The sequence below is a fragment of the Sycon ciliatum genome, chromosome 11 (genome assembly GCF_964019385.1).
Source record: "Sycon ciliatum chromosome 11, ocSycCili1.1, whole genome shotgun sequence".
Lineage (NCBI taxonomy): Eukaryota > Metazoa > Porifera > Calcarea > Leucosolenida > Sycettidae > Sycon > Sycon ciliatum.
The window spans coordinates 25,096,880-25,123,040 of record NC_088653.1 but is presented as its reverse complement, the minus strand read 5'-3'; the positions used below and the strand labels follow the sequence as shown (position 1 = coordinate 25,123,040).

Below are 26,161 nucleotides of genomic sequence, written 5' to 3'. Positions count from 1 at the left end.
AAGCTGCCCCACATAAATGCAGGACCTACGCAGCAAAGCTAATCAACAACACGTACACCTGTTTCGACCCCGGCCTTACAATATGCAGCGCTGGGCCAGTGCATCCCATGGAGTTGAGTTTGTGCTCATTGCGCTCCTCTCGCCAAGGCCTTTCCAGGATGCCCAAGATCGTGGAATTTGACCAATGCAAACTAAAGTTACGTCCAATTTAGGTACAGGATTGCGTGGGCTTGTTTGTATTTTAATCGGCCAATAAAGGGTTAAAACTGGTGCATGAAACCCACCTTGTCGGTCACCAGAAACTCTGGCTGATCATCCCGAAAATATCATGGCACCTAGAGATACTTGACCTGTGTCACAGTTTTGCCAAAATGCTTCATCACATCAGCCTCTCCTTTATTAAAAAGTGGGCAGGCCTACCCAAGGCTGCAAACACCGCCATCCTCTTCACCGGAAATCGAGAAAGGCCAGGCCTCTGGCTCACGTGTATCACAACACTATGGAAACAGCAGCAAACTATTAAATGGCACATTATCAAGCACAGCAAAGACCACAACATCGCGCAACTGTATTGCCATCACAGAAAACAAGAACAAACGTTCACCCGTAGGTTCTCGCCGGTTGTGGAATTGGAATGTGCCGAAACGGCCGTATCGGACACGCCTGCTTCGCGACCGCCCAGAGCCGGACTGGGTTTCGTGACACCAAAAGCACACGTGGTAAAACCAAGGAAACAAATCCTCAATACAATCAGAGAAGGCGACTGCCAGGAGCAGCTCCGGCACCTAAAGGGCCTACAAATGCAAGGGGCCTGGACCAAATGGGCAGACACAATGTTCGAGGACATGACATGGCGGAAACTCTTATACGAGGGCTATGGAAGGATGATATCGTTCCAAATGAACGCGATACTTAATACTCTGCCTTCGCCAGACAATCTGAGACGATGGGGCAACTCTGCTGTGGACCAGAATTGCCCTCTTTGTCAGCGGACATCAACACTGAGGCACATTATCACCGCCTGCCCTTCCTCCCTCCATCAAGGAAGGTACACGTGGCGCCATGACAACGTCCTCAAACAAATCAGTAAATTCATGACAGAAGTAGTATCAGCAAAGCAAAAGTCGTCAAAAACCGAGCAAACTCCCACTAACTACATTACCTTCTGTAAACCGGGTCCAAACATCCCCGTGGCGAGTTACCTCAGCGGAAAGGTCTGAGCGATGGTTTTTTGTCGAGATCACATGATTGGCAGCTTCTTTCAGATCTGGACGAGAGGCTAGTATTCCAACACTTTATTGCACCTACCACGTGTCGTCCAGACATAGTTCTCTTCTCGAAGAAATTGAGAAGGGTGCTTTGGCTGGAACTCACGGTGTGTAGCGAAGACTGCATCCTCCAGTCCAGAGAGAAAAGCTGTCATGGTATCAACACCTCAAACAGGAGTGTATGAAGAATGGCTGGGAAGCCGAGGCCCTCACAGCGGAGGTGGGGGCTAGAGGAGCCATTTCCAGCAGCCTGCACGGTTTGGCACGAGCATGGGGCTGTTGTAAGGAAAAACAGCGCCAACTAAGAAGAAACTGCAGAAACGCAGCACTAAATTCCAGCTACGTTATCTGGCTGAGGCGACGTGAGAAGGCTTGGTGTGACTGGTCACTGTTTTAAAAGTCCGGAGAGGCAGTTTGTTGGCACTCGGTTGGCGGACAGCCACCCAGCGAGGATAGTTGGGTGCCCTTCAAATCTTGGTTTTAACTCGCCACACCGGCTTCTAAAGGGCCGGGGGCGGGTGTTCGCCAACCAAGTCGAGCTTTCGTTCTTTTTTTCTTTCGTTTTCTAGTCTACTTGCTTGTGCTGCGCCGCGCTGGAGCCAGTCTATCTGTGGATGCTTTCGCCGCATAGAGCTACTATTGCACAAAGCCACAACACTGCGCACTGCCATTCGCTGTATGCTTTTGCTGTACCTAGCTGCTGTTTAACTGCACAACGCCACAACACAACTTCACTACAACAGTCTCATCCACAACTTCACTACAAGAGTCTCGTCCATATTGCACTACGCTGAGTACTGGCCTGCTCCCGCTCTGAAAAGCTTTTTAGCCTTCACCGTTTTTGCTCAAACCCAGGCATTGGCCCACAGTGGCATCTGCTTCCCTTTTTTTCTTTTCTCCTTTTGCTTTCTCCGTCACTGCCTAAAAAACAGTCGAGACGGTTTTTACCCACCAGTTTTTATTGGTGCGAATTACTTTCCTTCTTCTTCTCTGTTGCCCTTACCCACCTTACCCATGGAGGGTAGTGGCACTCCTACCGATGCGGAAAACTCGGGCCTCCAGCCCAGTCTCACGCAAACTGTGAATGTTTTCATTGAAGTGCAGAGTGTTTCATGTTTGGAGAGGCTCCTCGCCAGACATATAGAAAATGTTCTAAGACCAAGATTGAAATAGTGATAATTTCTTTTCTTGTTCTTGTTCTTCTTCTTCCTCTTCTTCTTCTCTGTTGACCTTATGTCCAGTTCTCAACTGCAGTGTACCAGCCATACAAAATGGTATGAGTAATGCTTTACTCGTTCAATATGGCGCTACTGTTCAATTTACATGTGATCATACATACTTTCTGTGGGGGAATTCATCAGCTACATGCAACGGTGATGGTACATTGAGCTCAGTGCCGATATGTTATAGTAAGTGTAAATTACTTTCTTTCCTAGCACAGTTAGCTAATGCACGGGCTGTGATCAGCTAAAACGAAACTCAGTAGATTTCTCCTACACAAACCCTGACTATGTATTACCAAGAGGATATGAAAACCAGAGTGAGCAGCTTGGGGCATTTTCTACTATGGGCATCTGTCACGGCGGAATTTCGTGATTACATCATATTTGGCGCAGATTTCAGGCGCGTGCGAGCGGTAAGTGGCGTAGTGCGTACAACTGAGCAGCAGTTGTGCAGAAAGAGACCTGCTTGAATCCTTCTTGTATGCACTACATCACTAAAATGATGTAATCACTTAATTCCGCCGCGACAGCAACCCATCCGAGCTGCACACTCTTGTTTTCATGTACTCTTGGTGTTACTATGTATTGCACTATCAGGTTTCTTGCTACCTACATTACTATGTATTGCACTATCAGGTCTCTTGCTACCTACATTACTATGTATTGCACTATCAGGTCTCTTGCTACCTACATTACTATGTATTGCACTATCAGGTCTCTTGCTACCTACATTACTATGTATTGCACTATCAGGTCTCTTGCTACCTACATTACTATGTATTGCACTATCAGGTCTCTTGCTACCTACATTACTATGTATTGCACTATCAGGTCTCTTGCTACCTACATTACTATGTATTGCACTATCAGGTTTCTTGCTACCTACATTACTATGTATTGCACTATCAGGTCTCTTGCTACCTACATTACTATGTATTGCACTATCAGGTCTCTTGCTACCTACATTACTATGTATTGCACTATCAGGTCTCTTGCTACCTACATTACTATGTATTGCACTATCAGGTCTCTTGCTACCTACATTACTATGTATTGCACTATCAGGTTTCTTGCTACCTACATTACTATGTATTGCACTATCAGGTCTCTTGCTACCTACATTACTATGTATTGCACTATCAGGTTTCTTGCTACCTACATTACTATGTATTGCACTATCAGGTTTCTTGCTACCTACATTACTATGTATTGCACTATCAGGTTTCTTGCTACCTACATTACTATGTATTGCACTATCAGGTCTCTTGCTACCTACATTACTATGTATTGCACTATCAGGTCTCTTGCTACCTACATTACTATGTATTGCACTATCAGGTCTCTTGCTACCTACATTACTATGTATTGCACTATCAGGTCTCTTGCTACCTACATTACTATGTATTGCACTATCAGGTCTCTTGCTACCTACATTACTATGTATTGCACTATCAGGTCTCTTGCTACCTACATTACTATGTATTGCACTATCAAGTCTCTTGCTACCTACATTACTATGTATTGCACTATCAGGTCTCTTGCTACCTACATTACTATGTATTGCACTATCAGGTCTCTTGCTACCTACATTACTATGTATTGCACTATCAGGTCTCTTGCTACCTACATTACTATGTATTGCACTATCAGGTCTCTTGCTACCTACATTACTATGTATTGCACTATCAGGTTTCTTGCTACCTACATTACTATGTATTGCACTATCAGGTTTCTTGCTACCTACATTACTATGTATTGCACTATCAGGTCTCTTGCTACCTACATTACTATGTATTGCACTATCAGGTCTCTTGCTACCTACATTACTATGTATTGCACTATCAGGTCTCTTGCTACCTACATTACTATGTATTGCACTATCAGGTCTCTTGCTACCTACATTACTATGTATTGCACTATCAGGTCTCTTGCTACCTACATTACTATGTATTGCACTATCAGGTCTCTTGCTACCTACATTACTATGTATTGCACTATCAGGTCTCTTGCTACCTACATTACTATGTATTGCACTATCAAGTCTCTTGCTACCTACATTACTATGTATTGCACTATCAGGTCTCTTGCTACCTACATTACTATGTATTGCACTATCAGGTCTCTTGCTACCTACATTAGATAATATCTGTAATCTTCATTCCACACAATAACACTTTTGTGGCCAGTTTATGCATTACTGCCACTGTCCCTTGCTTTCATTTAGAGATAGCTAGCTAGCGCTAGGAGCTGTAACTGGCAATCTTGAACCGTATATGTATATATGTATCAGCACACGAAGAGACGAAGCTAATTGTAAATCTGATAAGGCCTTTCGTACCATTTCTCTTCAAAATCAGTACAGGGTGATAATGTGACGAAGCACAACGATGTCAATTTATACAGCATATTGGCGGAAAAATTGTGATGAAATGAACACAGGCTGAATGATGGTGTGAGTTGCGCCAAAGAGTACACGCACTATAACAGGGAGGTGGGAAGTCAAAATAGCACTAGCTTCCTAACAAACTCCTTCTGTCTACACAGCTCAGGCTGTAGCTTTGCAATGTAAACAGCCTCCAGCACATCTAGGTGACATTTGCTGCGTTTGCTTCGTTTGGACTACAGGGGGAGAATTGAGTGGTTACGCAAGAAGCAATTTGTGTCCCCAGAGTGTATCAAAGAGAGCGTGTTTAATCTGTCCAGCCATGAGTTGTCCCATAGCCAGATGGAGGTTCTCAGTCATGGCCCATCATTTGGCATACCCCCAACGAGAATTTGCAGAGAATCTATCCAGAGTGATTTTGAACTTTTCTATTCCCAATTGAGTCGACATGTACCAGACAAATTTCCGCAACGTGATGAAATGAGAACAAAGTTAGCCAGCCTAGCCTATGAGTATTCCAACATCAAACAGAATAAGAAGGCGTTTCCATTGGGAAGCGATCATATGACTGCTATTCGGGAGCTGCGCAGTAAGAAGGATCTTGTCATCACGCGACCTGACAAGGGCACTGGTGTAGTTCTCATGGACAGATATGGACTATGTGGAAAGGATGATGCACATTCTGGATGATAAGTCCAAGTTTCTATTCATTGGAAGCTGTGATGAGTGCGAATGAACAAATCTGAACGAGAGAGCCCTGCAAGCATTCCTGCTACGGTAATTAAAATCGGGCAAGATAAGCGAAAGTATCTACAACCGCATTCGTCCTGTTGGAGCAATGCGCCCCCGTATGTACGGTGCTCCCAAGGTCCACAAACACATGTGGTGCAGGATTCGTTCGAGTTTGCTCAGTCAATCCGGCAGCACAAGCCATGTGCTGGGTTCATGTGTTCATACGATGTAGTCAGCCTTTTTACCAACGTACCCATCGTGGAAACCATTGATATCTGTCTGGAGGCTCTATACCACGGTGATCTCATTCCCCCAGAGGTTGAAGAAAATCTATTACGCAAGCTTCTATACAAAGCCTCCAGGGATGTAGAATTCAGCTTCAACAACAATATGTATAAGCAGATCGACGGGGTGGCGATGGGCTCACCCTTGGGACCCATATTTGCCAACATCTTCCTGGGTTACTGTGTGGCCACATATTCCTGATCAACTCTGGCCCATGATTTATGATTGTTATGTTGATGACACGTTATCTCTCTTTCCCAGTGAGGCTGATGCTTTGGTGCTCCTAGATGGGCTCAATGCGGCACATCCAGTGCTAAGATTCACAATGGAACCAGAAGTTGACGGCAAACTCCCATTCTTGGACGTTCTGGTGAGCCGAGAGCAGGACAGTTTCAAGACAACCATCTACCGGAAACCAACGTTCACCGGACTGTACACAAGATGGGACAGCTATGCACCAATTGGGCAGAAAGTGGCACTGATCAAGTCGCTTACTGTACGTGCTAAAGTTCCCCTGAACACCTTGATGGGGAACTCTCCAATTTAGAGTCCATCTTCTCCCGGAATGGCTACCCTCTCCCACTTGTACAGCGAGTAATGTCTCAGATGACAACAAACGCAGGTAGTAAGGAGAAGAACTCCAATCGTGCGATTCTACGACTACCATGGCTAGGTGACTCATCCCTTGAAATCAAAAAGAAAGTTCTCAATCTAGTGCAGCGCTTTGTTCCTCTTTGTTCTCCTATATGTTGCTTCACCACCAGGAAATTATTCCAAACGACCAACAAGGATGCCTTGCCGATGACTAATGTTAGCAAAGTCATAATTATCTATTTACCTGTGAGTGTGGCCACGGGTACATCGGCAAGACAACCCAATGCGGCCTAGGTGATCGCATGTCGCAGCATATTCCGCCAAGACTAGTCATGGCCACAACACCAGGTGTCCACTACGTCAAACCCAGGAGAGGAAGACCCCCCCCCCCCAAACAAAAGGCACTGGCAACAGCCCTGACAAAGCCAACTGTCACCGCTTCAACCATCATACATCGTGTCGGCTCCAAGAAGGTGCAGACAACAACCAGCGCTCGCCACAGTACTCGGCTATTACAACAACGCCAAGTTGCACAGACACCGACCAGGAGCCCATCGAATCAGGTAGCGCAGACTAACCCTATCCCGAGTACTAGTAAGTGTGAACCCCACCAGCGTGATTCACACAACCCATCAGCTGTGAAAAATGATTCTGCAATAACTACACATCTGATCATGTCCACTTCTTGCCTGAATGCAGAATGTAAGAATGTTCCAGAGCACTTCAAGATTCACGCGCTGGCGCACAGCAAATGTCACCTACAGTCCATTCAGAAAAAGATGGACTTCTAGCTTTTGGCCATAAATGGGTCAAACTTTGAGTTTTTTTAGAATTTTTTTCTGCAATCCCCTATGGAATCCTCTTCCAATTATGTTTCTGAAGTCTATTTGTCCAAAAAGCAAGCCATAACAAGAATAGGATATCGGCCAGGTTTTGCCCCAGAAGCAATGAATTGGAAAAAACCATCAAAATCCAGGCCGTTTGACCCTGCCTGCAACAGTGCATTGTGGGGTTCGAACCCCAGTTCAGGTACCCTTTTTGGACTCTTTTTCAAAGTTCAAATTTCGCAGCACAGCACTGTGTACAATGAAATCACGAAAAATCGCCAAATACGGGAGCTCGCCAGAGCCAGAGCCCATCTTTTTCTGAATGGACTGTAGATGTGCTGGAGGCTGTTTACATTGCAAAGCTACAGCCTGAGCTGTGTAGACAGAAGGAGTTTGTTAGGAAGCTAGTGCTATTTTGACTTCCCATCTCCCTGTTATAGTGCGTGTACTCTTTGGCGCAACTCACACTATCATTCAGCCTGTGTTCGTTTCATCACAAATTTTCCGCCAATATGCTGTATAAATTGACATTGTTGTGCTTCGTCACATTATCACCAGGTACTTATTTTGAAGAGTAATGGTACGAAAGGCCTCATCAGATTTTCAACTAGCTTCGTCTCTTCGTGTGCTGATATGTTTCCCTCCGACTAAGTCTCTCTCTCTCTATATATATATATATATGTTAGGTACCTCCTCCCGTACCAATTCTAGCTGGCCTGCATGCACTCGAGTACTCACCTTTTGTCTCCTTTTGTTCCGTTGGCCTGGGTAGCTACATGCTCGCCCATAATTGCCATAGCTACCCAGGCCCTTTATCTTGCCGTTCAGACTTGCTCTCTTCCTCACTCTTCAATAATCACAATGTAGTCGTTTCGTTCGTCTTGGTCTCTTGTCCCGTCTCTAATAAATGTCGTTCCACCAACCTACCTGTTCCCGTCGTAATATTTGGATAATGTGTCGTCAATCGTCCTTTTTCGTTTCAACATAAAAATTATATGTATATACTCAATCTGCGGACAGAACTGTTTCGTCCTTTGTGGACTCGTCAGCGCAGCACAGAGGAAATGAGGCCGAACCTGATAGCAATGGAAATAAAAAATTCCAATCTGGCCCGAACGTAGATCTTGCCACACAGGGTATTGAGTGCTGCTGGGTAGAGGTGAAGTCCCAGCCGAAGCCTTGTCTCATTGTCTGTCTGTATCGGCCACCTCATATGCGAGTGTCTTACTGGCAGGCCCTGGAAGCGACGTTCACTTGTGCGATGAGGGAGCCAAAGGATGTGATAATCTGTGGTGACTTCAATGTTGACTATAGCCGCCAGAGTGGTCAGCTCTCCTATCTACCTGACATCGCGAATACCCTCGGACTGTCACAAAGTGTGAGTCAGGCCACAAGAATCGGAATTACGGGATCACAAACCACCCTGGACTTAGTATTTAGTACGTTGCTGTGCAGAGCCCCAACCATTGTCTCCCCAGTATCATTTGGTGACCATTCGGCTGTCATCTCTACCCTGGCAACCACTGCCGACTGTGCACCCCAGAGTGCTCAACCGCAGACTCGACACCTCCGAGGCATCAACATGGAAATGTTTCGCAATGACCTCGTGGCTGCAAACTTGTGCTCCTTGGATGGATCGTGTGATGAGATGTGGACTCGATGGCTGCGGCAGTTCCTGGATATCCTAGACAAACATGCTCCTTTGAGGACCCGCCACACCAAAACACGCAAACATGTTCCTTGGATGGATACAAACATTTGGTGATTTTGCAGGATCCATGCATACATGGCCCGATATCTGAGACTTTCGACCTTCGGGGCTACGCGGTTTTTTTGAGAAAACACTAAAAACCAATTTGTTCGCAAAAAAAATCGATTCCGTCAAAGCAAAGTGCAGAGACGACAATGGCGGAAGAAAATTGAAGGCGATTCTTGTGTCAGTTGGTTATTGGGCTCACGGAGTACAGCAGCCGCGATCCCATGGACGGTGATACATCGTTCTTTGTGGATACCCTGTCAAGCGGCGACAGCGCTTCTAGTTCTGAGAGCGCATGTCAGGCGAATCGATCGCAAGTGACACGCGGTACTTACCTGTCGGGGGCGACGATGATGAGGACTTGGCCTGGATGAGTATGATCAAGGCCAACCACAGTCTGCCTCAGCGATAGCTGCTACAGCTCCAGGCAAGGACAACCAAGTAGATTCCTGAGGGTACGCCACTTGCAAGGTCACTGGCCGCCCTTGCGCGGGTGGCAAAACTGTTTCCTGAGTGTCACGCCAGACCTGCTAAAACAGCACGAAATGATGCTAGTTTTCTTTGTGACGATGATCCTAAAATGTTTTGGATGGCAAGCTCGATACTCGAGCTAATAATGGCGAATCAGACCATCACGGAGCACATGAGGCTGGGCAATCTCGAGTAACATTCTGTTACTTTTGAGTTGGTGTTGTGAAACGCTTGTCAGGCTGTGTTACTGATGTTTGGAAATGATCAGTCTCTACAAAGTGCAACAAGGCGAATCTGGACGCATTTGCTCTGTTTGACTCCTTCACAATAAGTATGTGAATGCTGATATCATGGTGTTCCGTCAAAATCTGTCGCAGACTACCCTGTCAAGCATGTCCATCACCAGAAGAACAAATAAATCACCTCTCCTTCTAATGCTGCTATTGCTGCTGTTGCAACTACATAACTTCAATAAAGTCACGGAATGCTGGAAATGAAGTACCTGAACAGTCAAAACACTTTATTATATCAGTTGGCTATTGATATCACATGGAAACAATTTTTGGTGGCTCCAAACACACTGATCTTTCAAAATTGTAAAAAAAAGAACAATTCATGAACATGACTCCTGACCGTAAAATGCATTTCTACATGGTCAATATTGGTCTGATGGCCGTGAAACGAAGTCACAATACTCTACAAAGGCTAGACATCAATTTGCAATAAAAAAATCAATTTCACCAAAACAGCCCGGAAGGTCGATTTTCTCAGATATTGGGCCACATGATCTTTGTTCTCATAGTCTTTGTTTGTTCCTGATCTCTTTTTTATTATTGAAGGGCTGACGGACAGAAGAGGTTGTGGGACAACAATGACCATAATAGGAACAACTCGCCGCCAATTGAGTTACACTTCAGGGCAAGCACTGTGCAGCCGTCACAATGGCACAATTCTCTCAGAAGCGTCGTTCCGCGATGGATGCGCAATTGGCTTAGCCTACGAAGGCAGAGGAGTGGCGTGGATAGGTTTGCCTGACAAGAATAACAAGGCATTGACTACATATGGTACTCCACTAGATCTGCATCGCCATTTGCTTGTAGTGTGCGAAATACGTAAGTCAACCTTCAATCTCTTTAGAAGAGAGATTTCTTTTCCTTACACAAGCCAGCTCAAAGAAGAGCTGATAATGTGGCTTTAAAACCCTTTACCAGACGTAAATAAGACGAATGCGTTGAATTTGACACATTCGTTTTTCGCTCTGTAAACAATGGTCTTTTACCGTGCCACACTCGGAATACTAGTAATCGCAAACTTCTGCTGAAAATTACTGAATCACCTACCATCGAGAAACCCATGTGCTGCACATCAGTTTTTTGGCCTGAAAATCACAATTCAATGGTTTTCCTCATAGAAGCAAATCGTGGGCGTACTTTGAAAATTTGAAGAAGAAGCGCAAAAAATACACTTGAGGCCTAGCTACAGTCCATTCATAAAAGATGGACTTCTAGCTTTTGGCCATAAATGGGTTACATTTTCAGTTTTCTTAGAATTTTGCGCTGCAATCCCTTGTAGAATCCTCTTGCCATTGTGTTTCTGACGTGTTTTTCTCCGAAAAACAAGCCCTCACAAGAATAGGATCTCTGCCAGGTTTAGCCAGCGCTGAATAGGGAAAAACCAAGAAAATCCAGGCCATTTGACTCTGCCTGCAACAGTACATTGTGCGGTTCGAACCCCCAGCTGAGGTGCCTTTAAATCGACCTTTTTCAAATTTCAAATTTCGCACCACTGCACTGTGTTATGTTTCTACCCAAGGGGAAACATGAGCACACGACAACACAACCGAACTTGAGTTTACTTGGTATCGAACTGACTTACAACAAAAACATGAAATCAAAGAAAACAAAAGATCACAAATAAAAATAACATGAACCTACACTACGGCTGCGCAGCCTGCAAGGCGTGACCTACGTGTAATCAAGATGTACACTACACAGTATGCATTACTGGGTCTGTGGTGTGCATACACCACAGTCCTCCCTTCTAAATGAAAGCACACGGTACAATCAGAATCAAGGTGACCATGTATCAATACTAACTAACAACAACCAAAAGGGTAAAGCGTGTTGACCGTTCTAAAAGAAAACACCATGGCAACACAAGCGGTGCTAACCTGTCCATCTCAACAGCAGCGATAATCATAGTAAAGCTACAAAATACAAAATATACACAAGCGCAAAGGCGGCCTGGAAACCCGTTACGATCTCCGCACTACAGGTAGCACCGGCGTTCCTTCGGATGACAGTGGTGCAACAGGCGTTGGTGATGACACCACAGTAGGTGTGACTTCTGCTTCAGCTTCTGTCTCGGTGGATGCTGCTAACTCAACACTGGGTGCAACAGTTGCTGGTGCCGTTTCTACTGGATGCTCCGGTCGTAATACAGTTTCCGACTCCTCCTCTCTCCCCGGCGCAGTAGTGAACGTGGGATGTCCAGGTCGAATCTGGTCAATATGGCGCCGCCAGCTACCACCATCTGCGGTCTCCACTACGTACGACCTCATACCATAACACTCAGATACCGTAGCAGGAATCCAACTTGGCTTGTTCGGTTTCCGATAATCTTGAACGAGCACTGACTCTCCCAGCTGAAACGTGTGTACTTTGCGTGAGGGTGAAGATTTCTGTTGTGCTGTTTGCTGTGCTGCCACCCGGGTTCGTACATCCGGGCGTAGGAGATCTAGTCGTGTGCGCAAACGTCGGCCCATTAATAGGTTGGAAGGTGTTTCGCCGGTAGTTGGGTGGACCGTGTTGCGATAGGAGATCAAGAACTTGTCCGCTGCTGCCTGACAAGGCATCGCATCGGGGAACGCCTTCATGGCACGTTTGAAGGACTGGACAAACCGTTCTGCCAGCTCGTTGGTGGCAGGGTGGTATGGTGCTGACGTGCGGTGTCGGATACCATTCGCGCGCAGGAACGCTTCAAATTCTGCGGCGACAAACTGGGGCCCATTGTCGCTGACCAACTCCTCTGGACAGCCGTAGCGAGCAAATACAGTGTGTAGACTCGCGACCGTTGCCTGAGCTGTGGTGGATCGAAATGGCAAGACTTCCGGCCACTTCGAGTGTTCATCCACAATGACCAGCCACATGTGTCCTCTTAGTGGGCCAAGGAAGTCTATGTGGATGCGCTCCCATGGTCTACTGGGCCACACCCATGGGTGCAGAGGGGCCTTCTGCGGGAGATGTTGCGCTTGCTGACAGCCAAAACAGGCTTTGACCGTCTGCTCCAGAGCAGCGTCAATCTGGGGCCACCATATGTGGCTGCGGGCAAGACTTTACATGCGAACAATGCCGGGATGTCCGCTGTGCAACTCTGCTAGAATCTCCGCATGATAGGCTGATGGCACAACGACACGATTGCCCCACAAGAGACATTCCATACTTAGACTGAGCTCGTTGCGGCGATTAAAGTATGGTTGCAAACTGGGCTTTGGACAGGCTGCTGGCCAGCCAGTCTCCACATATCGTAGCACTTCGGACAACAGAGGGTCTCGACGTGTACTATCACGAATCTGTCTGGCTGTGACTGGCAGTGGATCTGTGAGCGACGAGTAGAAAACCTCGACCGCGTCGTCACCAGCGTCACGAGTTGGTGCGCCGACCGGGAGACGGGATAAGCCATCTGCATTGCAGTGATCCTGAGTCCGCCGGTAGAGAATCATATACTGATGTCCTGCAAAAAACATAGCGTAGCGCTGTAGCCGGGCCGCAGTCATTACCGGCAATCCTTTCGAAGGGCTGAAAATTGATACCAGTGGCTGATGATCTGTCAGCAGCTCGAAATGCCGACCATAGACATAGTTGTGGAATTTCTTGACTCCCCAGACAATGCCCAATGCTTCCTTGTCGATCTGCAAGCACCGCTGTTCCGTGGCTGATAGCTTCCTGGACGCAAATGCAACAGGTCGTTCCTCACCGTCAGGCAACACATGTGACAACACTGCACCCAACCCATATGGCGATGCATCGGTTGCAAGACGAAGTGGAAGACTTGCATTGTAGTGCATGAGCACTTGGTCAGAAGCCACAAAGGCATCTTGGCATTCCGCGGTCCACTGGAACGGCTGATTCTTCTGTAACAATACTGTGATTGGGCTGAGGACCGTTGCCATATCCGGCAAGAACCGCTGATAATACGTCACCAGACCAATGAAGCTTCTGACTTCAGAGACGTTCTTAGGTGGCAATGCTTCGCCCACTGCATCAATCTTGGATGGCAACTGGTGTAGACCTTGGGCGCTGATAGTGTGTCCACAATACTGAACTTGCTCCTTGAAAAACTCACACTTGCCGGGGTTCACCCGGAGTCCAGCATCGGCCAGGCGCTTGAGGACAGCTTCCGGGGTCTGCAGATGCTGGTCGTCATCCTCTCCAGTCAGAATGACATCATCGTTGGTGCATTCAACTGGTGACAGGTCTCCCAGCAGCTGGTCCATGGCACGCTGCCACAAAGCTGGTGCTGATGCAATGCCATATGCTAGTCGATTGATTCGGTACAGTCCCAAGTGCGTGTTCAGCGTTAGCATTGGGCGTGACTCTTCTGCTACCTCCATCTGAGTATATGCTGCTTTCAAATCGAGCTTCGTGAATCTCTGACCACCTGACAATGTCGTCGATGAGTGGGAGCGGGTGTTGGTCCACTCACAACTGCGGGTTGACGGTGACCTTGAAGTCACCACATAGTCGAACGGTGCCATTAGGTTTCGGAACGGGCACAACTGGTGTGGCCCAGTCACTCCAATCGACACGAGACACTATTCCAGCCGCTTCCATTCGTCGAATTTTAGCTCCCACTTGGGCTTTTAGCGACAAGGGTAACTGACGAGCACGGAGGAATTTCGGCTTAGCATCTGGTTGCAGCGTCAGTTGAGCGGTAGTTGCTTTAAGGCAACCCTGGTCATCTCCAAATACTTCCGCATACTTGGTTTGAAGTTCTTTCACGGCTTCCATCACTGTGGGCTTGTTCTGCGCCTGGACCATCTTGATGGCTGCCCAATCCAATGTCCACTGCTGCAACCAATCACGTCCAAGAAGCACAGGGCCAGGACCATCCACGACATGCAGCTCCGCACTCGCCGTCTGCTGATTAATCGTCGCTTGTACTGTGAATACACCTTTGGAGTCTAGCTTTTCTCCGGTGTACGTTCTGAATTTCACTGAACTGGGACGCAGCTTATGTTTGTCTGCAAAAAGGCCTTGAAACACCGACAGAGGCATCAAAGACATAGCAGCACCAGTATCTACTTCCATGTGGACAGTGAAGCCGTTCAGGATTGCCTCTGTTCGAATGGGTGGTGGTGGACGATCCGTTTCCACTCAATATAGAGCCTCATCGTCACTGGCAAACAACCCTGTGGACTACTCCACTTGGTGGACTGTAGCTCGTGCTGACTTTGATGAGCTTGCGTCTCGTGTACTCTTCTCCTCTTGTCGACTTACAAACTCGTTGAATGTGACCACGTTTGTGGCAAGATCGGCACTCTGCATCCTTGAATCGACAAACAGCTGCCAGGTGGTCTGTACCACCACAATGGTAACAAGGTTGATTGGGTTTTGTACTCGACATGGTCACTTTGTGTACACTGGTACCCTCTGCCACAGCGTTGGGCTCTGCAGACACTTCAACTGCGTCCTTCGCTGCGAGCTCCTGCGCTTTCGTGACAGAGACAGCTTTGTCAAATGTCAAACTGTCCGTGGCTAATAATTTTCTGCGAACACCAGCACCTCGTAGTCCACAGACAAACCGGTCCCGGAGGGCCTCAGGCAGATGAGCCTTGAACTCGCAAGTCCGAGCCAAACGCCTGAGTTCGGCCACGGAACTGACAATTGATTCTCCTTGCCGTTGATTACGCTGGTAAAAACGGTACCTCTCACCAATTACGAGCGGCTTGGGAGCCAGATGATCTTTGAGAACATCTTTCAGTTCTTCGTACTTGCTGTCCGGCTCGTCAGGAGCCAACAAATCCCTCAGCAAATCGAAAGCTGGACCACCGATGACATTTAGCATCGTGGCCTTTTTCAAGTCGTCGTCTACAATTTTATTCGCCGTGAGGTAGTGCTCAAGACAAGACGAGTACGAGGGCCACTCTCCCGAAGAGACATTTAACGGTTCGAGGGAACCAATGAGCGTCGTCATTCTTCTACAGGTTCTACAAAAACCACTTCGTCGCCAATGTTATGTTTCTACCCAAGGGGAAACATGAGCACACGACAACACAACCGAACTTGAGTTTACTTGGTATCGAACTGACTTACAACAGAAACATGAAATCAAAGAAAACAAAAGATCACAAATAAAAATAACATGAACCTACACTACGGCTGCGCAGCCTGCAAGGCGTGACCTACGTGTAATCAAGATGCACACTACACAGTATGCATTACTGGGTCTGTGGTATGCATATACCACAGACCCAGTAATGGTAAAATCACAAAAATGGCCATTATTTGTTCGGTTTGCATGGATGCGATGATTCGGGTGATGGTGTTTCCTGATGTTGAGCTTTCTGCTCCGCCAGTTGCTTTTCTCCCAACTCTGTCACAATCCATTCTCTTCTTGGTACCTTTCTTCAGGAATTCAGTCGTGACTTTGGGTCCTTGTCTTGGCCTCGAACCACAGCTCCAACAATCTACACCCTAGAGGTGGAGTCCAGGAGTCCATGGCCATCGGAGAAAATCAAACTGACCTGTTGGATAGACAGACACTGTCAAAACCACAGCCAAGGCTAAGGCATACACGTAGAAACAAGACAGAATATCGATATCAGTTCCTCGGCCTCATGTCCACTACATCGTGTGCTCCAAGTGATCTCAAAATCTTTTTTTTGTATTCCGACCTTCGGCCGCTTGTAAAAGCTGTGGCGCGAACTACAATTGTAGCGGAATCACGGCACAAAGTTGCTTTTCAGCCATTTCCATGGTAATAGTAACGCAAACAAGTGCTTGTGTTGCCTGAATGGCAGAATCGAGCTCGGGGTGACCGCGGCGGCCTACAAAAGCCCAAGCTCTCAAATAATCGTTATCATACGCGCAGCAGCGCAAACTAAATCTAAAGCACAAAACAATGGAGAACAAAAAATGACGAGAAGAGCAACAGAACAACAACAACCAACTCAAACAATACAGCAACAAGCAACGGACTGAACAGCAAGAGAAACACGATCAGACAACACAGCAAGCAAGACAACAACAAGACGAACAACAAGGACGACACACGGTCGGTGATGCCAGACTCGTCCACTGGCCTCTGGCGGCCACACGCTCCACCGCAGTACCTGCCGTCCCAGGCTCCAGTCCACAGGTTTAGTCTCAGTCCATCACCTCCTCTGCCTCCTTTCCATCGTCATACGCTCCCACCAGCTCCTCATCTTCTCCGCTCCCATGCTTACTTTTGACTTCAAAGTTACTTTGTTGTTGACGACGACCAGCAGACTCAAGACAAACTAACTCATCCTCTGCGTCCCGGGTTTCGGCACCACGTTGTTACGGAGTCACAGCCATTCCGTTCCTGGGACGCAGGACACAAAGGACAAGACTCGTTTGTTACATTATTTATTTTTACCAGACGGAAAAGCAGGGACGAACAAGAAGACTCACAAAAGGACTCTCGACTACAAAATTGCGCATGCTCATATCACACATGTACGCGACTAGACGAGACGGTTTGGGGAATGCCATCACACAGGAAAACAACACATCATTTTACAACACACCACTCCCTGCTCAATACACAGTGTTTCGGGGAATTCACCCCATATCGGTTGAGCTTGAGTGGGCTGAGGAAGATTGTGCCTGAAGAGCACCACTTATATAGTGCTCTCCAGGCACAAACATCACCAGGGATACAAACTTACAGCGACGCCCCATTTCCAGCGCGACACCTTGTGAACACCAGATAGCAGCGTGAGTCTGTATGGCTCATGGAAGCGCGTTAGTTGGTCAAGTTAGAATTCAAGTCGGCAGGAAAACCGCGAGCTCCCATGTAGGGAGCCACACACTCTTCCCCTACTATCGTCGAAGTCGCACCAACCTCTTCTTTAGCAATAAACAACAATGGATACTTGGAAGAGTACGAAATGCACTATGTGAAAGAAAATAGGAGAAAAGAAGGTGAATTGCGAAAGACTAGAGAAGTGTGAACTACTAACAGGGGTGGGGGGAGAGAAAAAATATTATGAGGAGGTGAGACATAATAACAATGTGAGACTCAGAGAGGGTGAAGTGTAAGGAGTACGCTCATGGGTATGAGGGGGGGGGGGTGTATGTGTGTGTGAAAGCTAATAGACTAGTCTAAGTTTAGTGACATCTTCTTTCTGGATGCATATCTTGGAGTTATATTTGCTAATGAACACAGCTTTCAATACTTTAAGTTCACTACAGTCCATTCATAAAAAAGATGGGCCCTGGCTCTGGCGAGCTCCCGTATTTTTTGTGATTTCATCGTACACAGTGCAGGGCTGCGAACTTTGAAATTTGAAAAAGGGTCCAAAGAGGTACTTGAACTGGGGTTCGAACCGCACAATGCACTGTTGCAGGCGGGGTAAAACGGCCTGGATTTTGATGGTTTTCCCGATTCAGTGCTTTTGGCGTAAAACCTGGCCGAAATCCTATTAATGCTCTGGCTTGCTTTTTGGACAAAAACACTTCAGAAACATAATTGGAAGAGGATTTCATAGGGGATGGCGGAAAAAAATTCTACAAAAACTCAAAGTTTGACCCATTTATGGCCAAAAGCTAGAAGTCCCTCTTTTTCTGAATGGACTGTAAATCTACGAGTATGGCACAAAACTGTGAAACAAGTGCCATCCAATCGTGCTGGCTGAGAAAAAGAACACTGCTGAAAAGCGCCTCACAATTGACTTGTAAAGCGTGTCCGTTCGGTTTTGCAGCGTGCGCGAGAGAATGGCATCATATTCTCAAAGAAGAAATTCGCTTTCGCTCAGTCAGAGGTTCAGTTCTGCGGGTACTTCGTCAGCGAAGGCAGATGGCGTATGGACCCAGAGAGAACGTCGGCATTGGGACAATTTCCGACCCCGACCACACGCACTGATCTCTGCTCATTTCTGGGCTTGGTAAATCAATTCTTTGATTTCAGCGATGAAATTGCCAAATTGACACAGCCATTACGGAGTCTGCTGAAGGCAAATGCTGAGTTCCTTTGGAACCAGGATCATGATGCCGCAATGTTGAGTATCAAATCTTCCTTGTTGCAAACACCGACCCTGGCGTACTATGAGTTTGGTGCCCCCACTCGCTTGGAAACCGATGCCTCTCGAAATAACGGTCTCGGTTATGCACCCCTACAGTTGACAGGAGGAAATTGGCGATTGATTTAATGCGTCAGCCGATTCACTTCAGATACCGAATCACGATACGCGATGATAGAATCGGGCCAGGGAAATCTTCCAGGACTCCAGCTTTGACATACACTCTCAAGCCATAATTAAAGAAGAGAAACAGTGATATGCACACACACACACACACACACACACACACACACACACACACACACACACACACACACACACACACACACACACACACACACACACACACACACACACACACACACACACACACACACACACACACACACACACACACACACACACACACACACACACACACACACACACACACACACACACACACACACACACACACACACACACACACACACACACACACACACACACACACACACACACACACACACACACACACACACACACACACACACACACACACACACACACACACACACACACACACACACACACACACACACACACACACACACACACACACACACACACACACACACACACACACACACACACACACACACACACACACACACACACACACACACACACACACACACACACACACACACACACACACACACACACACACACACACACACACACACACATACACACACACACACGTGCATGCACGCATGCACGCACACACACACAAACACACACACACACAAACACACACACACACACACACACACGCACACACAAGGACAGTATGTATAGGCAATTTAACGAACGGTCTTTTCCTGTTAGCTCTGTTTGTCCAGTACATGAGACACGTCTTTCTTGTTGTTTTTCCTTCTATATATAGCTGCTTGCAGCATGGTAAATGACATTAACACAGCCTTTTCGGATTTTCATTATACATGTACCTATTTGCAGCCTCCCTTGATCAGTATTTCCACTTGAAATAATATTCACCAAAATGCCTCACTCTTAGCATTCTTTTATTCGCTTCAATGTAATTGGGCTTATTGCCCGTTTGGTTGTGCGAGTTCAAATAAAAAGAAGAACAACAACAACATTATCCGGTCGGATGGGTGTCGCCACCTAGGTACCGTCCTCGGATCACCAACATTCTGTTCGGCATATGTGTCAGGCAAGGTGGATGAGTGGTGTCGCGAAGTGGATGTTCTGGCTGAGTTCGCCCGCACCCAACCACAAGTGGCATTTTCTGCCTTCGGCCAGGGAGTTCGCCACAAGTGGTTCTTTGTCTCGCGGACAGTGACAAAGACGGCCGCCTTGTTGTACCCTTGTGGAAACAATCCGTAGCAAATTCAAATTATCCAGAGATTATAGAGTAGGATGCATGTTTTTCAGCTCAGTTACTTTTGGGATCTCTGACCCGGATTTTTGTTGCAAGCATGTCTGCAAACAGGGATTCCACGACCATGGCCGCAGTAGAGAGCGATGAGCAAGAACAGCCGTGCGACGTCCCAGATAATCGTTTCCCCACGTCGAACTGCTGCCGCGATTTCCACGACGCTCTGGCGGTGATAATGGACATGGTCGATGCCGAAAGAAGTGCTGCTGCAGACCGTGAGAAAAGGCTGATAAGCCATATCGACCAGCTATATAGGACCGTTCAGGAGCTATCCAGATCAAGCGCACCGAAAATTCCAAGATAAACTGCCATGAATCTGTTCTTGCGCGAAGACGCACTGACTTGGAGACTGACTAAGAGCTGCTGTGGATAGAAGTTAGCGTTTCCGGTGGCATAGTGCTGGTGGGATGCTGTTAAAGTCCACCGGATAAGCCTGTAGCATTCTGGACCTCCCTTGAGTCCAACCTAGAGGCATCAGTTCATGCACCAGGAAAGAAGGTTCTGGCAAATGTCATGCTGGGTGATTTCCACGTTGATATGAAAATGAACCAGTCACCCATGGCCATACGAGTAACTGAGTTGTTTAACAAATATGGTATGACAAATTATGTGTCTTCACCAACACGTGCCACCACCCTTACTTAGTCAATCATTGATCTCTTCCTATCAACTTCCCCGTTGACGAGACCCTGTGAGATAGCCTACCTAGACATTAGTGACCACTTTGCAGTACTTGGGAATCTCTTTGCGACAGGGTTTTCTCCAGGCCGTATGTCCAGCTACAGACTTACACGCCGCAACCACAAGATAAACTGGGACACCTTCACCAGCGATCTCAGTGAAGAGCAGGCGTCTCTGCTCGCCATAGATGATGTCAACACCCTTGCAACATCTTTCATCGCCACCATGATGTAAACATTGGATAAGCATGCACCGTGCGGATGAGGCGAAATCGGGATAGACGCCCCTGCCCGTGGATAACAGATGAACTTGTGGCCTGCGCACGGGAGCGAGATAGACTCCATCGACTGCTCATGAAGAACCGCTGCAATGATGATCTCCGCAGTCAACACCGCACTGCTCACGAATAGGCCCGGAAGTTGGACAGGAGCCTGAAGAACACGTATTTCATCCAGCAGTGCCAGACTTCTGACCAACGTCTACTTTGGTCAGTTATCAATACTGTGGTTGGCCGGAAGAAACAATCGCGCACTGCTCAAGTACCCATATCGGATCTTAGCAAGCTGTTCGGTGAAATTGTCCATGATCCTCAGCGTCCTCCTCAGCTCTGTTCTCCCTCTAGTCAAATTGCAGACGGGGCATTTACCGAATTCAGTGTAATGACACTCAAGCAGTTTGAAATCTGTCAACCCTTTCAAGGCAACAGGCAGTGACCAAGTTCCAAGCATCACCCTGCAAAAGTGTTCTCTAACCATTGCCCCCACACTTACCTGCATCATCAATATATCCATGTCCTTCGGTGAGTTCCCCTGTCCTTCAAGTTGTCCCACGTCAATCCGCTCTTCAAGAGCGGAGACCCAACTTTGCCGAAGAACTACCGCCCTGGTTCACTGCTCCCAGTTATCTCCCGCATCACAGAAGCATTTGTAAAAATCAGATCACGCAGTACTTGGACTCCAAGCAACGTCTTCCGCCTACTCAGTTCGCCTACCAAAAGCTTCACTCCCTAGAAGATGCCTTAACGGATGCTGTTGAGCGATGGCAAATGGCACGGGCAGAACGCAAGTATACCGCATCGTGTTTGTCGATATGTCCAAGGCCTTTGACCGCGTCCGGCATGAGCGACTCGTTACCAAACTGTTGAAGCTAAGCATCTTCGGGAACTGCACTCAACTGGTTCTGCAGTTACCTCGCTGGCCGAACACAGCAGATCAAATTGCAGGATCAATTGTCACGCACTGCTCCTTGCTCTCGCGGTGTTCCGCAGGGCAGTGTCTTAGGCCCACTCCTCTTTGTAATTTACACGGCTGACGTCAAGTCAACGATGCCTCCGCAGGTGGCAGATCAAGAATTTGCTGATGACATCGATCACGACTGCTCCAACGCGTGTCCCAAGCAAGTCTGCAAGTCCCTGTCGTCTGCAGTGATCAACCTCGCCAAGTGGCTAGATAACATCAGCCTACTTCTGAATGCCCAGAAAACCCAAGTTCTGTTTGTAAACAGATGCTGATGTTCAAAAACATGGGCGTTGTCGAGGACAACCCTTGGAAGCAACAACATCTGCAAAATACCTGGGTGTTGTAATCGACAATGACCTCTCCTGGCAGCCACATATCAGCCATGTCACACCCAAGATCGGGCCAGTAATTGGACAGCTATGGCGACACGGCATGTCCCTCAGCCTAAGAGCCCGTCGAGTCTGGTATGTCTGCATGATACAGGCTCATCTGTCTTATGGATCCAACTGGTTCTTCTCCAGTCTTTCAAAGCAGCTCCTGGATAAACTCCACCGCCTATCAAAATCCGGTGTCAGAGCGCGACCCTGCACCAAAGGACTCTGGTCCCAGCTGCCCCCGTTCTCGAGCTACTGGATGTGCCAAGCTTGCCACAGCTTCTCTTCCAGAAGCTTGCCATCTTCGTTTTCAAATGTTTAAATGACAAGACAAGTCCCCTGCTAAAGAATCTGCCACACCTCGGCTGGATTCTTTAGCTGCTGAGGACGACACGGGGTCAAGTGTCAAGCCTGCTGGGAGTTCCGTTCCTCCATGGTCCCGCTGGACGTCGTTGAATTCAGTTTGTTGGCAGCATTCTGTGGAATGCTCTCCCAGTTGCAGTCCGTACGGAAGGGGATTGGCGGACATTATTTTAAAGTTCTTGCCACGGCTCTCGACTTGCCCAGCCTTTACCCATATTGCCATTTTGTGTACCTAACTTCATGTCGAAATCCACATATCTCTCCCCCCTCTCACCAGTTACTAAACAATCAGCTCATACGATAACATTGCACGACACTGACCGACGGTACTGACGTTCTACAACTAGCTGGCTAACAGCTCCAGCACATCTTGGAGGCGCACTCCAACAGCCTTCCAACTTGGAAGGTTCTAAGTTATACAAATAACTTAAGGAGGGGAAGGTGAGTGCAACCAAGATAAGCACGAGCTGAAAGTGTCAGCTGTGAAGGATGTTGGCGGATGTTCATGCATATCGATGACGATGCAATACGGTCAAACCACGATTCAAGGACGTACAGCAACATTCCACACAACCTGCGTGGCTCAAAAGATGCAAAGATCAAGAAAAGAGTCGTCCTTTTTACTTTTTATAAATAATACTTTGCTCTCCATCCGAAACCATTCTTGCACAACTGATTAGCCGTCCTTATCTATACGGCGAAACGATCGTTGTGTGAAACTGCTGCTTGTTACCGCTTCTTATTGTCCATCTAAAGTGTTTTAGTCGAAGAACAGTTTTACTGAGGCGTTCGGTTTTGCATGATTCTTGTTCACATAGGTTTCCCTGTTAGCCAGTTAGTTGTAGAACGTCAGTACCGTCGGTCGGTACCGTCGTGCAATGTTATTGCATGAGCTGATTGTTTAGTAACTGGTGGTGTTAGTGGACATTATAGTGTAACTTGTAGTTCCTTGGTCCTTTTTGCTTTTATAAATAATCGTTGGCTCTCCATCCGAAATGTACAGTAGTCAAGCAATAATATGCAAAGATACCGCTGGAAGCAGCATGCGTAGTACGGCCAAGATACCAAAATCCGTATCAAACTCAGTACGGGGTTCGAGGTACTAAAATGAGAGTGCAGTTGTTGTTGTTTCAAATCTTTATTCTCACGAAAGCCAGTGGCCAATAAGAGATAATAGTGTAAGAAAGGAGAAAGAGTGAGGAAGAATTGGGTGGGCAGGGCCTAGGGGTTAATGACTACTTAAGTGTACGGGCAGGGGTGGTCGCCACACGAGCATACAGAGTTGTGTACTTAAGTGTATGGACAGGGGTGGTCGCCACACGAGCATACAGAGTTGTGTACTTAAGTGTACGGGCAGGGGTGGTCGCTACACGAGCATACAGAGTTGTGCAACAGCAGGGATATCTCGGATTTGAAGGGAGTGCGAGAAGGGATTTCGCGAAGCTGGGCGGGCAAGCAATTAAAGTAATGAAGGGTTGTTGTTTTGAATTCTTTTATTCTCACGATGGCCTGTGGCCAATAAGAGAAAAATAATTACAGGCACGGGGATCAGGTACAGAGAGATCAAAGTTTAGCTGCTTGCTGAGGCAGTAGCGATGGTAATACTAATTGGGAGTTAATCACGTAGGCTGGGCGCAATGGAGCTATAGATGTGCTGAGCAATGTGAGCAAGTACATACGGAAGAGATGACAAGTGGTAGGATGTTTGCTTTGAAATCTCGTCTGGGGTTGATTTGCCGGATGCTGGGTGGGATGCATCAAGAGAAGCATAGATGGGGGAGTCTCTTAGCCGGTTTGTACGTGTTGTGGGTAGCTCAAAGGTTCGGGGGAACCTGAGCGTGCGAATGGGTTGTATTCGGGGTAGGTGAATTGCAAGAAGGTGTGGTGGTGCATATCGATGATGCAGGCTGTGTGCAAGAAGGATATGGGAGAGGGTACGGCGGCTGCTGAGTGATGGCCATTTGAGTCGGTGCAGCAGCACGGAGTGGGTTCTGTGTTCAAAGAGGGGGAGATGCAAACAGAGGCGAGCAGCGCGCCGTTGGATGCGCTCAAGCCGGTCGTTCAGGGTTGCGGGGAGGGGTGAGAGGACAGTGCAAGCATACTCAAGAATAGGGCGAATGTAGGTTAGATAGATGGAGGAGAGAGCAGAAGTGTTTAAGGAATTGCGTAGTCGCAGGAGAAGGAACATCTTCCTGGTCGCTTTAGTGATGATGTAGTCAACATGCGAGTTCCAGCATAGATTCTGCTGTATGAGGAGGCCAAGGTGGCGATGCCTTGAGGCCACAGTGAGGTTGGTATCGTTAAGTGTGATTGATGGTGGTCTGGGAGGTGGCCGGTTGGTGTGGTGAAAGTGGATGACAGTGGTCTTACTTTCGTTGACCAGGAGATGCCAATCCTTCAGCCACTGTGCCGCGGTTGTCACAGCTGACTGGAGGTGCTCTTCTGCGGCTAGAAAATTCTCGTGAGCGGCAATGATGGCAGTGTCGTCGGCAAACTGGCTGCACTCAGTGTTGTTGTTGTTGTTGTTGTTGTTGTTGTTGTTGTTGTTGTTGTTGTTGTTGTTGTTGTTGTTGTTGTTGTTGTTGTTGTTGTTGTTGTTGTTGTTGTTGTTGTTGTTGTTGTTGTTGTTGTTGTTGTTGTTGTTGTTGTTGTTGTTGTTGTTGTTGTTGTTGTTGTTGTTTCAAATCTTTATTCTCACGATAGCCAGTGGCCAATAAGAGATAATAGTGTAAGAAAGGAGAAAGAGTGAGGAAGAATTGGGTGGGCAGGGCCTAGGGGTTAATGACTACTTAAGTGTACGGGCAGGGGTGGTTGCCACACGAGCATACAGAGTTGCGTACTTAAGTGTACGGGCAAGGGTGGTCGCTACACGAGCATACAGAGTTGTGCAATAGCAGGGATATCTCGGATTTGAAGGGAGTACGAGAAGGGATTTCGCGAAGCTGGGTGGGCAGGCAATTAAAGTAATGAAGGGCCTTGTACAGGGGAGAATGGAGACAGCGGTCAGTCCGCGGAGTTGGCAAGTGCCAAGTACGAGAGCGACGTAAATTATACGAAGGTTGCACGTTGCTAGCAGTATGCAGCGAGAGTATATGTGGTGGGGCATAATTGTGGCGCAGAGAATGCGCGAAGAGTATATGTTTAACTTTAAAGCGTGAAAATAATGTTGGCCATTTGATGCGATGCAAAAGGTGGGAGTGTTCTAAGTGTGTGTAAAGGGGAAGGTGGAGACATATTCTGGCGGCTTTCCGCTGGAGTCG

At 47.4% G+C, this 26,161-nt stretch overlaps 3 protein-coding genes across 3 annotated transcripts in view; 1 reads left to right on the top strand and 2 right to left on the bottom strand.

Annotated features, from left to right (window-relative positions):
* LOC135827218 (uncharacterized) overlaps window positions 1-11,362 on the top strand; it is a 36,615-nt gene extending 25,253 nt beyond the window's left edge. Inside the window, exons 5-7 of the mRNA XM_065339747.1 lie at window positions 2,510-2,677; window positions 10,379-10,651; window positions 11,352-11,362. Coding sequence (XP_065195819.1) covers window positions 2,510-2,677; window positions 10,379-10,651; window positions 11,352-11,362 — 452 coding nt within the window. The remainder of the gene's footprint in view (window positions 1-2,509; window positions 2,678-10,378; window positions 10,652-11,351) is intronic.
* A 431-nt stretch (window positions 11,363-11,793) lies between these two features.
* LOC135827217 (uncharacterized protein K02A2.6-like) lies at window positions 11,794-12,687 on the bottom strand. Its single transcript, XM_065339746.1, has one exon. The coding sequence runs from the start codon at window positions 12,685-12,687 to the stop codon at window positions 11,794-11,796; it is 894 nt and encodes a 297-aa protein (XP_065195818.1).
* Window positions 12,688-14,239: 1,552 nt separating this feature from the next.
* On the bottom strand, window positions 14,240-15,734 carry LOC135827216 (uncharacterized). Its single transcript, XM_065339744.1, has 2 exons — window positions 15,158-15,734; window positions 14,240-14,793 (listed from the first exon to the last, which is right to left on the bottom strand). Exons 1-2 carry the CDS (start codon window positions 15,732-15,734, stop codon window positions 14,240-14,242), a joined length of 1,131 nt encoding a protein of 376 aa, XP_065195816.1.
* Window positions 15,735-26,161: the final 10,427 nt, after the last annotated feature.

Excerpts from the sequence above, each read along its gene's own strand:
- LOC135827217 (XM_065339746.1), bottom strand. The coding sequence starts at position 12,687 with ATGTGGCTGGTCATTGTGGATGAACACTCGAAGTGGCCGGAAGTCTTG.
- LOC135827216 (XM_065339744.1), bottom strand. The coding sequence starts at position 15,734 with ATGACGACGCTCATTGGTTCCCTCGAACCGTTAAATGTCTCTTCGGGA. Across the intron at positions 14,794-15,157 it reads ACACAAAGTGACCATGTCGA|GCCTTTTTGCAGACAAACAT; the intron begins GTACAAAACCCA and ends CGGTGTTTCAAG.